This window comes from Gossypium hirsutum, chromosome D11 (assembly GCF_007990345.1).
Source record: "Gossypium hirsutum isolate 1008001.06 chromosome D11, Gossypium_hirsutum_v2.1, whole genome shotgun sequence".
Lineage (NCBI taxonomy): Eukaryota > Viridiplantae > Streptophyta > Magnoliopsida > Malvales > Malvaceae > Gossypium > Gossypium hirsutum.
In genome coordinates, this window is record NC_053447.1 from 2,247,288 (window position 1) to 2,260,012 (window position 12,725).

Genomic DNA, 12,725 nt, shown 5'->3' on the forward strand with positions numbered 1-12,725 from the left:
TTGTTATTTGGTATATTTTTGATAAGTTTTTTAATGTTATATGTATGATTAAAATTGTAAGGCTTGAATTTTAGATATTATATTATTAAAAAGAGTAATTGTAAACTTCAATATGAATCATAAAACAAACATGAAAAGCATAAAAGAATTTCTGTCCTACATTATTATTTTAAATATTAATTAAAAATTACTCTCAATAATGAATTTTATTTTTATATAAATATTTAAAAAATATTGGCACATAACGAGATTTGAAACCAAAATATTATGACATTTAATCTTTCAATTTTACCATTTCAACCAAAACAATTTGTTGCTAGGGTAAACTACAAAATTAGTCGCTTTTGTTTGTCTTAGATTACATTTTAATCACTTACGTTATCGTTTTGTTACGAAGTGGTCACTCTATCATTAAGCTCCATTACCTCCCTAATGGCAGTCCTACGTGGCAGTCCAAATGGGTTTTAAATGCCAACTTGGATGTCCTACGTGGCAATCCAAATTGAATATATTTAATTAAAAACCTATTTTCATTCCAGCAATTGGACATCCAAGTTGGTATTTAAAACCTATTTGGGCTGCCACGTAGGACTACCGTTAGGGAGGTAATGGAGTTCAATGGTAGAGTGACCACTTCGTAACAAAACGATAACGTAAGTGACTAAAACGTAACATTTCAAACATAAGTGACTAAAATGTAATCTGAGGCAAACAAAAGTGACTATTTTTGTAGTTTACCCTTTTTGTTATTACAATATCATTTTTTAATTGCCTTGACTTAAATGGAGCGACGATTAAAGTTCTTATTAGACATTTATTTGACACAAGTTCAAATCGTATTACCTCATTTTTTACCTTTAATATTATATCGAAAAAATGTCTTTTTTTTTAAAAAAAAAATTGATTACATACATTTTTCACTCGTATCGCTAGGGGTGATCAAATTTCGATTAAAATCGAATTAATCGATCAAACCGATCTAGTTTAGTTAATCGGTTGGTTAACCGATGTAAGTCAGAGGTCGGTTAATGATTTTTTAGAAGTTTGGTTATCGATTACTTCGGTTCGAAATTAACCGAATTAATTGAATTAATCGAACTTAATAATTAATACTACAAATTATATGTAGTTTTAATTCGGTCAAATGAATATTATCAATTTATTATTATTTTATATGTTTTATACTTTTTCTAATAAAAAAAATTAAGTTTCGGTTAATTTGATTAACCAAAATATTTTGGTTCAATTAATTTTTGTTTAAAAAAGTTCAATTCAATTAACGGTTAAAAAAATTAAAAAAATTAATTAATACTAATTCATTTCGGTTAACCGTTTGAATATAGTGTTCCAACATCTAACGTTAAATAATGACGATGATTATAATATTGTCCCCCGTTTTATAACTATATAAAAGTTGTTGTCGAATTTAAGGGAAAAGAAAAAAACAGAAAACGTGTTCACATTTCATGGTTCCCTTGACTGAACATAATCCCGTACTCGGTTACACGGTTGTTTCACTACGGTTCGGTTTCCTTGAAAGTCAGCTAAACAAAAACTTTGAAGACTGTGGAAATGGGGAAATAAATGAAATTTGAAAAATTCTTTTACGTAAACGGGAGTAATTCATATTTTATATTATATAATTAAAATTTTTCAAATTTTGTTTTTTTAAAGTTCGTATATATTTGCTATAATACTTTTAAATGTTTTTGTTTTAATTAATTAATGATTCAGAAAGGGTTATGGGTAAACTACCTAGTTGATACTCAACTTTTAGGCGCATTCATTTTGATCACCTTTAGGCGCATTCATTTTGATCACCTAAAATGAAATCATTGCAATTTGGCCACTCAAATTTTAGGGTATTTTCGTTTTAGTATATGTCACATCATGTTTACACTTTTATTTTGATCACCCAACTTTTAGGTCACTTTCATGTTGATCACTAAAAAAATATTTTTTAAGTAATAAAAAAATTATTAATTGATAATGTCAACCGATTTGTTACGGTAATATTAAATTTTTTTAATTTTAAAATTTTATTCTATATTTCCCGATTATCCTTAATGACATCAACTAAAATAACTCATTGATAATTTGGGTTTTTAGACAACCATTAAAGACGATAAATTTCATTGATAATTTTTGAAAAAAATAATTTCAAAACATCAAAATAAATTAAATAAGTTGCTGAAAGTTTTTTATCCATTAATAATGTCAACTGATTTGCTACTGTAATTTTGAATCTTAATATTAAAAAAAATATATTTCAAAACTCAAATTTAGAATTTTTGGCAGTGGGATAAACAAGTAGAGTTTGATAAATTTTATGTACTATTTTAGTTTCTACTCTTTTTTTCACTTTAATTCTTGATTTTTTTTACCCCAATCAATACTAAAAAAATATATTTTTTGGGTGACCAAAATGAAAATGCAAACATGATGTGCTGCTTATAGTTAACTCTCGTTAGAGATTTAACTCTTGAGTAACTAAAATGATAGCGTCTTAAAAGTTGGGTGGCCAAATTGCAAGGATTTCATTTTGAATGACCAAAATGAAAGTCCCCTAAAAATTGGGTGACCAACTAGGTAGTTTACCCAAAAATTTATAAATTTATTGTTTATTGTGTTTATATAATTATATTTTAAATAATTTTAACAATTAAAACATTATAACTTTATCCTATTCAATGAGAAGGCCGAATCCAAGGGTCCTTTCGGTCAATTCAAACTCCAAATAAAGTTAACTACCTTTCTCATTGATGGCAGACTTTTCTTGAACTCGGTAAAGCTGAAGGGTGTAGCTTTCTCAATTAATTTTTCCCCTATAATACCAAAAAGACCATATAAAACATCTCATAATTTCATCATTACCATTACAAGACACTAAGGTTCTTTATGTAATTATGATGTGAAGTGTGGGTATACATTGGAAAATCATTGTCTATAAATACCTTTACCTTTAAAGTTTAATATCCACTTGGTCTTCCCATTAGCTGTTCGATTTAAGCCCTCTGTTTCTTCGCCTTCGCCATCGCCATTGCCATTGCCGTTGCCTTTATCTTTGATATAATTTTCTGTCAAATTTTCCGGTTTTCGTTACTACATGATGATCGGCGTCGGGTTGACTCTTCCGGCTCAGAACTTGAACGTCTTCAATACCAGGCGAGCAAGCTTCAAGAGCCAGAAATCACCTCTAAATCCAACTTCTCGAAGACATGTTTCATCGGCATCTTCGACTGAGTTAACTCGGGAAACCCTTTCCAACCTCGAAAAGCTCCTTCAGAAATCAAACCAACCCGACCCGGAACGGGTCGTCAAAACTTCCACCAGCAACGGGTCGATCGAAACCAAAGGTAAGGGTTTACTCGAAGGGCTTAACCTGTCCCGGATTTGGCCTGAAATGAAAGCCGCCGAAGAGATGTCTCCCCGCCATTTAAATAGGCTTCAGAGGCTTTTATCCAAAACCATGGAGTATTCTCCGAGGAACAACCTCGGTTCTCGTTGGAGAGAGTACCACGGTTGCAATGATTGGTCCGGTTTGCTCGACCCTCTTGACGAGAATCTCCGGCGAGAAGTTGTTCGGTACGGTGAATTCGTTCAAGCTGCTTACCATGGTTTCCATTCGAACCCGGCCATGTCAACCGACGAGGCTCCTTTACCGAGGCACGTGGCGTTACCCGATAGGTCTTACAAGGTGACAAAGAGCCTCTACACAACCTCCTCCGTCGGGTTGCCGAAATGGGTCGACGACTTGGCTCCGGATCTCGGGTGGATGACCCAAAGGTCAAGTTGGATAGGGTATGTAGCGGTTTGCGATGATAAGAGGGAGATCCACCGCATGGGGAGGAGGGATATCGTGATTGCTTTACGTGGAACCGCTACGTGCATGGAATGGGCCGAAAATTTCCGAGCCCAACTGGATCAAATCCCCGAATCCGATGATCCGACCCAAAGGGTCGAACGCGGGTTCTTAAGCTTACATAAAACACGCGGCGCTCACGTGCCTAGCTTGGCTGAATTAGTGGTCGAAGAAGTGCAAAGGTTGATCGAAATGTACAAAGGAGAACCCCTTAGCATTACAATCACAGGGCACAGCCTTGGCGCGGCGCTATCTCTTTTAGTTGCCGACGAAATAAGCTCGTGTGCCCCTCATGTGCCGCCGGTTGCCGTGTTCTCTTTTGGAGGACCTCGAGTAGGTAATAAAGGTTTTGTCGAACGATTAAATAAGAAAAATGTTAAAGTATTGAGAATCGTTAACAATCAAGATTTGATCACTAAAGTTCCAGGTGTCTTCATCGGTGAAAAAGCTCAACAACAACAACAAGATAACCCATGGACATACTCTCACGTCGGAACAGAATTACGGGTTGATACTAAAATGTCACCTTATTTAAAATCGAACGTGGACATAGCATGTTGTCATGATCTGGAAGCTTACTTACATTTGGTGGACGGATACTTATCATCAAAGTGTCCATTTAGGTCGAATGCTAAACGAAGTTTAGCGAAACTACTTCATGATCAAGGATCAAACGTGAAACAATTGTATACACACAAGGCATTGAGTTTAAACCTTGAAAGGGATAGGTTTAGCTTCCCTATGCCTAGTTGTTTGCCTAGTCCATCTCAATAAAAAGCGAAGCTTGTTAGAGGGAAAAAAAGAATTTGCACATATACCATTCAAAGAGGGTGTCCCATATTCTTCCCTTCACACACAATGAAAAAATATTTCTTTGATTATTTATTTATCTTTTTTTTTACGTACCATGAGAGAATGGAATGCATAAAGTTCAATTTGTGACCTTTTTGTCAATGTACAACAACTTTGGTGTTCTAGTTATAGCTATATCAGTTTAAAAAACTTGACTTCAATGTGAATTGAGTCTTAACTCCATTAGTATATATCGGTATTTTTATCAGTATAAAAAGACATGAGTTCGAGTGCACTGAAGCGCATTATCCTTTATTTAAGGATCGAGAAGGAGCTATTAATAGTTGTAGCTGTATATTATATCAACAGACAAAAACTAGGAATCATCTGTAACTCCCATTTCTTTAATGAAAATGAAAGCAAGAAAAAACAACACAAATTTTTTTATCTATGAACCACTAAATTATTTCAAAAATTATTTTTGGTAATAAAGCATATCGAAAACAAAAGAATTTTGATAACTTTATGAATTAAGTAACTTTGAATTAGTAATAGAGATTTTATTGACTTTCCTAACTCGATTCCCAAAAATACAGTGAAAATATTCACACGTCTTTAAACGAGCTCACAGTTCTGTCTGCCTCATTCGCAAGTATTTCTCTGAGTCCGTACTGCCTTTCTGTCACTTTTCTTTTCTCAAACATTTTCTTCACATATAAATACACACACGTACTATCACATATAAATTTGTAAATCAAACTTTCGGTCTCGAATATCAATAAATTTACTTCAGCTAATTATTTATCATTTGATCAATATTGAAATTTTAAAATTAGAAAAATATATGGACTTAGAATGATTTAATTCAAGAATATGAACCAAATTTATATTTGCAGGAATAGTACATAACTAGTAATTGAATTTAACTAAACGAATTTAATTACTATTGTTTGAGTTATAACTAAAATTTTGAATTTTGAAAAATATAAAGACTAAATTTAACTAATTCGAAAAGTATAAAATACAAAGACTAAAGCTACAACTTTTAAAAAATATAGGGAGCAATAGTAAAATTTAACCATATATACAGATAAGTGGGTTTTGTAATCCTTATTTCATGGTATTATTGAAATTGAGGTAAAAACATAAGAATTGGTGAGCCTTATTGATTTTCTTTGTTTCTGTTGGTTCATTGACAATCATTTTTTAATTATTGAAATTGAAGTTAGGTGTTACCTTTTTTTTTTTTGTCAAAATTTGGATATATTCATTACCAGTTATATTGAGTAATCTCCTTGCTATAAATATTTTTTGAAGAGGTAAACGATTAGCTATAAAATATATTTTATTCTCATGAGTGGGATCGAAACTTCAACCACCATAATTGTTATCATATTTTCTTATTATATAATGAGTGAGACAAAGAATAAGCCTCGATGCAGTGGTGGTTGTAAAGTGACTTAAAATGCAAAGTGATAAGTCCAATGAGATGTTCAAGAGGGTACTACAAATCTCTGATGAAGGAAGCAAACTGAAAGGCGTCGCTACAGTGAAGAATCTCACTATTAACCATTTATCACATTACAGTCCATAATGGGTCTACTAGTTTAGAAGTGCATAGCATCAGTGTTCAAACCACAACTTTTATTGGGTAAAAGATTGTTTGCTAAATTTATGTTGTTTTTAAATCTTCGATATTTTATAGGTATACAGATAAATTTAACTTTTAACATTTGTATATTTTATTAATTTAACTTTTATTATTTTAAAAAAGTTATATTATTATTTTTAATTTAAATATTACTAAAATATTAAAATTTTAAATATAACATGTAACATCCTCAAAGTCCCATTAGTCGTAAATAATATGAGATAAAATCTTAGCCAAATAAGATATAGGATCAAAGAAAATGAAAGTTGCAATATATCAAAATAGAGTTAAATCAAGAAGCATGACTTGATGTATTAAGGAAGGGACTAAATCATAAATATGTGAAATTTTTTAGCTCAAGTGTAAATATTCAAAATTTAGGGAGCAAAGTGTAAAAATTAGAAAGTTGAAGGACCAAAAGTGAAAATAATCCAATTTACTATTTGAGGGGCTAAATTGAATATGTGAAGAATTGTGAGGGACTAAATGATAATTTTACCAAATTAAATGATGGTTTGGCGGTGAAATTTTGAAAGATCATAATGGGTAAAATGGTCAATTAGCAAGAGGGAGAATTCTAGAATGTAGTGATGATGTTGACGGTATTTTGGTGATTTTTTTAATTAATTAGTTAAAAATTATTTTATTAATATTTTACTTAGATGTTTATTATTATTTTATTTAGAAAATGGTAGCATAAAAAGAAAGGAAGGATGAAGGAAATTTATCATCCTTCAAACATGAGTGAAAGGATGAGAAAATAAGTTTTCTTTTCTTTACAATTTAGTGTTTTGCCATGAAAACCTACATTTTTACCCAAAATTTTTTAAAATTTCCTTAGATATTAAAGAGAGAAGATGAAGTAGAGATTCTAGAGAATATGTTCATCAATTTAGAAGTAAGAAAATAGTAGATGAAAGTGGGGAAAATGAGAAGAAAAAGGAAGGAAAGTGGTGAAGATGAGAAATGCATGGAAATGAAGAAATTATTGACAAATGAGGTAAGTTTCATACTAAACCTACTTGTATTTCAATAGATTGAGTTAAAGATATTTTGAGTAAGATGTATGAAACATGTATTTAATCTAAATACTAGAAATAGAAAGTATTTGATGAAGAATAGAGACTTAATTAAAACACTAAATTGGTAAGAGAATATAATTTGTATGGTGAAAAGTACTAAGATTAAGAAATGAACATGTAATCTACACATAAACATAAGTGTCTAAATTGTATAGTAATCAAAAGTACGACAATTATGTGTGAATGAATGAAAGATAGTGCAAAGAACCATGGAAAAGAAAATATTTTTTTCATTAAAACAGTTTGGACAGCAGCAGTGACTTAACTTTGAAAATTCACCAAAAATTATAGAAATTTAGTTATATTTAATTCAATCTCACTGAGTCTAGTTTCATATGGAAAAAACGGTGAAAGAAACAGAATTTTATAGCTCAAGATATAAATAATTTAGTGACTATGACTCAAGTGGACAGCTTTGATATGAACACATAAGTAAATAGTGAAATTATAGGTAATGTTACATATAAGCATGTTATATACTAAAAATTAAAGATTCTAATAAATATATACATAAAGGATATGGAATGGAGAGGAGGAGGAGGAAAAAATATATATAAATATATATAAAGTAGATGAATTTGAAATGTTTCGAAATGGTTATAAGTAATGGAATGATTAATACATGTGAGTATGTTTAAATGAATTGATAAAATAATAAGTGAATAATTGTTAATTGATGTGATATTGAATTCTTTGTTAAAATTTTATGAAGAATTAAATTGATTGGCACAATTTAGAAATAAATATGAAATATAGGTAAAGTGGGTAAACTACTTTTGAAAATGCAAGTCCTCCAATGGTCTAATTTGTAGAACTTTAATATTTGTGTTAATTTTATATACTTTGTTACCTCTAATTGAATATCATGTTTTTATGAGGACTTGATATTAGAAATAGGTGTAAGTGGATGATATGTAAAATGAAGTGACGGTTATGACATGTGAATATATATTCAGGTAATGATATATAAAAATAAATAAATAAAAATAAAGCGTGGAACTTGTAAAAAAATGGAGACGATGTTACGATGACAAGTTCGCCATGTCACGACGTGGAAACCCCAACGTCGCGATGACAATTTAGAAATTTTTATGAACTTTACAGTTTGGCCTTTGATCATTGTGGATGTTTCAATGAGCTCCTTTTAACTCATTATTAGTTTTATCGTAAATTCAATTATTACTAAAATGAGTTAATGATCTACATTAATTAAATAATATGATAAATTGATATGAATTTTCAATAGTTGCTTCGGCAACGAATGTGACATTTTGATGCCTTGACTCGACGATTGGGTCGGGTATGGGGATGTTACATAACATCATGGCGATTCACATATATTTCATATTATTTTTAAATATTCTATGAATGTTTTTATTTTTATTGCTGTGCTCTATGCAAATGGAACCAGGATTCCTTGCAAGTTTGACTTATTGCAGTTTCTTTTGAGTAATAAAAGTATCCCAATTAGGTACAATTATTCATACCTCTAATTTTCAATTTAATGAATTGAAGTAGTTTTTTTTTATTTTTTTGATAATAGCTGGATATTATATTTTTATTGAAAAAAGGGAAAGGACGAGAGGCAACAAGTGCAGTCCTCAATAAATAAGCACATCTTCCATCTAAACAAAAAGATAAAATATTCGGCCTTAAAAGGGAGCTCAATCACTTCCTCCGAAGAATCAGTAGAACCAAACAAGAACAAGAGCCCATTCAATATCTACCCAGTTCCTTCCAGTAGGCAGCAATCAAGACCGGCAAAACAATCCACCAACCCAACAAGCAGAAAGTGGTTTTCTTAGTTGTGATTTGCATGAAATCAAAATTCCTCGCATGTTTGACTTATTTACAGTTTCCTGGATCAGGGATCGAATTATTCATACCTCAGGTTTTCGGTTTAATAGTCCACCGGTCTAGCCCTTGTGACTTAATTAAGTAGAATATGCTTCTTCCATGAGCTTTGTTCTTTCATAATTATTTTATGCTTGATTTGTGTAAATAATATTCCTTCCACCTGTTCTTAGGTTAAACCAAATTGTGTAATAATATTCCAACTTGATAAAAAAAAAAGGTTTTCGAGGAAAATGGTAAACTATTAGAAATTCTAATTATTTAAACTTTCTTTAGAATTTATTTTTTATAAAAGGTTTTGTTTATTCAGATTAGACCAATTGGTGATGGTAGGAATTGATTTTCACAAATATCCATATTTTGTACAAAATGTAGTCATTAAATCAAATCAAATTAAAAGAATAGAAATTTAGAATCGAGTATTTAATATAACAAACAAAGATAAGAATATAAAAATCATGTAGAACCATCTTTTACTATCAAATGAAATAAAAATCAGACTAGTTTTTTTTTTCCCCCAACTACATGCAACAAATAACACAAAAGGACAAATATCATCACATGGACCAACTAAAACTAAATTTTCATTTAAGAAGAGCAGCAACCAGAGTTCTGGTTAACGGGCTGTCCTTTGATATTCACCGTTGGAGGTCTCGCATTGTTCATGCCTGGTTGGCTAGCCATCCTGTATACAATCATTGCATGGATTGAAAAATAAAATACAATAATTGAACTAAACAAATATTAACAAATATTAATAGTAAAAAAAAGTTAGAACAGTAAAAGTACTATGGAGACCTGATACTAGGAGTGGGATTGCATTTTGCTCTACTCAAAAAATGGGTAAATTAATTCTCATAAGTTGAATAAAAGCTCAAATTAGTCCTTCTGTTAAAAATTCCATCAATTTCTATTGTTAAAAATTGGTCTCTATATGCTAGCATGATGTACATGTGGCATGCCACGTACCACTGTTTGATTATTCCATCAAACCAATTAGTTTTTAACTGTACAAATGGATGAAAATTTTAACAAATAGAACCAATATGCTCTTTGAACTAACGTATAGGGACTAATTTGCCTATTTTTTAAGTAAAAGGGGCAAAATGCAATCTGACTCCTAATATAGGACCTCCATGATATTTTTAACAAGTTATAACAATATGCAAATCTAATTTAGTTATACACTAATATATCATAACTCGTATGCATATATACACACATATATGTTATACATACCTATTCTTGATTGAAGCAGCCATGGCCATGAAAGCCTCTTCAACATTAGTGGCATCCTTTGCACTTGTTTCCAAGAAAGGAATCCCAATGTCATCAGCAAAAGCCTGTACAGAAGGAAAACAAGAAATAAGTGATGAGAAGTTGAGGACTTTTTTTCAATACCTAAAACTGTATAAATTTGGGATGGGTTTGTATGTGCAATCGGTTTTATTACTTTAGCTGTCTCATATGACACAACTTTGTTTTCTGTTAGATCACACTTGTTCCCAACCAAAAGTTTGTTCACATTGTCACTGGCATAGCGGTCAATTTCGTTTAGCCATTGCTTGACATTGTTGAAACTCTCTTGGTCTGTCACGTCATAAACAACCTGTCAAGATTGAAAGAAGCATTAGTTTAGTCCTGCAGAAAGAAAATTAAGGGAGAAAAAACATAGATAAAAAGGTAGATATGGGCTTACTATGATACCGTGAGCCCCACGATAATAGCTACTAGTGATTGTCCTAAAGCGTTCTTGGCCAGCAGTGTCCCACTGCATATCCGGAGACAAACATGAAAAGCAATCAGCAATCGAGAATGATCAGAAAAGATACAGCTTTTTAAGTGTATAAATTGTATCATATATTCTACGGGAAAGAACTAAAAGGATTTAACTTCTAAACAAAGAATTTTGTAAAATTAGAATTGACTAGAACTAAGAATATGAAGGCAACTGATTAAAGTAGACCAAACTATGCATGTACCAGATCATGGTATGCATTCCGAATTGATAACTTTCAAGAGTCAAAACCGGATTAACAAAAGAAAATATTTGTGACTTACAATTTGGAGTTTGATGGTTTTTCCATCCTGTTCCACAGTACGGATTTTCTGCATTTGGGAACACAAATCAGATTTAAGTTGCTACTAATATGTTTGAAATAAACAAACCAGTAGTTTAAATAAGTATTAAGACGATACTCACAAAGTCAACACCAATGGTACTGATGTAGCTATCCAGATATGAATCATCCTGGTTGACCAAAATTAAAGAAAAATGATTTTCAAAGCATTAACATTTGGTGAACGGATAGAGAATATAACAAATCATGAAGCTAAGATCCAAAAGATTAAAATCAAAGGACCAAGAACTTACAGCAAACCTCAAAAGTAGACATGATTTCCCAACACCAGAATCACCAATAAGCAAAAGCTTAAACAGATAATCACTGTCATTAAAACAAACAGACCAAAATCAGGATATTTATACACAGTATATGTGTGTGTATATATATAAAATCTCAACATATAAACATAGATCAATTGAAATCTTATAAAGCAACCAAGCTCCTTGATACGACTTCAGAATATAAACGATCGATCGATGCACGATTATTTCAATCTTTAAGCTTTAATTTCTTCGAAACATATTAAAAATCTCCAGAAACTTTTAACTAACTTAAGAAGTTACTTCCAAAAAATCACAAAATTTTAGCTAAAATTATTATTTCTGATCAAACTTACAGAGCTAGAAAGTCAATAAACAGATCTGAAACAAAAATCAATCGGATCCGATTCGCAAAGCAAATCAATAATCAAGATAAAGAAAGAAAAAAATAAATTATAGGGAAAACAAGCAGATCCATATAAATATAAATTGAAAATGATTAATTTAACATGAAATCAAAATGAAACTAGAAAATTAAAGGTTTTTTCCTTCAGATTCGAAAAAAAAAATTAAGAGCTCACTATTCGGGATTCATGATGGCGACGAGTTAGAATAAACTGAAACCACGAGGTGTCAGAGGAGATCACAGAGGTGACGAGTAATCGGGCGTTACGGTGCGATTTACCGGTGATTTGAGATCGCCGCCGGAGAGAAAGAGAGGGGAAGGGAGATCTTTTTACCGTGAGATGGAGGAGAATTCGAAGAAGCAAAAGCTACGTGGTGGTGTATTGTTGTCATAAATAATAAAGAGCCAGAATTATTGGAATTTTTATTTTATTTTTGTTATTTATTACTTTTGATTAAATTTAAATTTAATGAGAATTGCAGGATGTGAGCTGTGACGTAGCAATGGGAATCAGTTGAATGCCACGTGTCATGCACTCGTCTATTGTTAAATTACAATTTTGGGCATTTTTTGCTTTTCCTTTTCTCCGAAATTGCATTTTCATGGAAAATTTTCTATTCTATAGTTATTTAAAAGTTTTTTTATGCCATATTTAATTTTACGTGGGATGTGACTCCCTTCTTCTTTGTTAA

General features: G+C 31.2%; 2 protein-coding genes across 3 annotated transcripts; one reads left to right on the forward strand and one right to left on the reverse strand.

The window, feature by feature from the left end:
• The first annotated feature begins 2,964 nt into the window (after positions 1-2,964).
• Positions 2,965-4,911, forward strand: LOC107912207 (phospholipase A1-Ibeta2, chloroplastic). Of its 2 annotated transcripts, XM_041105460.1 has the most exons (2): positions 2,965-4,199; positions 4,284-4,911. In XM_041105460.1, the coding sequence occupies exons 1-2, from the start codon at positions 3,107-3,109 to the stop codon at positions 4,634-4,636; spliced, it is 1,446 nt and encodes a 481-aa protein (XP_040961394.1). In that variant the 5' UTR covers positions 2,965-3,106; the 3' UTR covers positions 4,637-4,911. The 2 variants fall into 2 exon arrangements, with proteins under 2 accessions (XP_040961394.1, XP_016695774.1); XM_016840285.2 differs by having other exon boundaries at positions 2,965-4,911.
• A 4,702-nt stretch (positions 4,912-9,613) lies between these two features.
• LOC107912205 (GTP-binding protein YPTM2) lies at positions 9,614-12,467 on the reverse strand. Its single transcript, XM_016840284.2, has 8 exons — positions 12,209-12,467; positions 11,616-11,688; positions 11,445-11,492; positions 11,303-11,350; positions 10,941-11,012; positions 10,695-10,850; positions 10,481-10,584; positions 9,614-9,926 (listed from the first exon to the last, which is right to left on the reverse strand). The coding sequence occupies exons 1-8, from the start codon at positions 12,220-12,222 to the stop codon at positions 9,830-9,832; spliced, it is 612 nt and encodes a 203-aa protein (XP_016695773.1). The 5' UTR covers positions 12,223-12,467; the 3' UTR covers positions 9,614-9,829.
• Between the last annotated feature and the right edge of the window lie 258 nt (positions 12,468-12,725).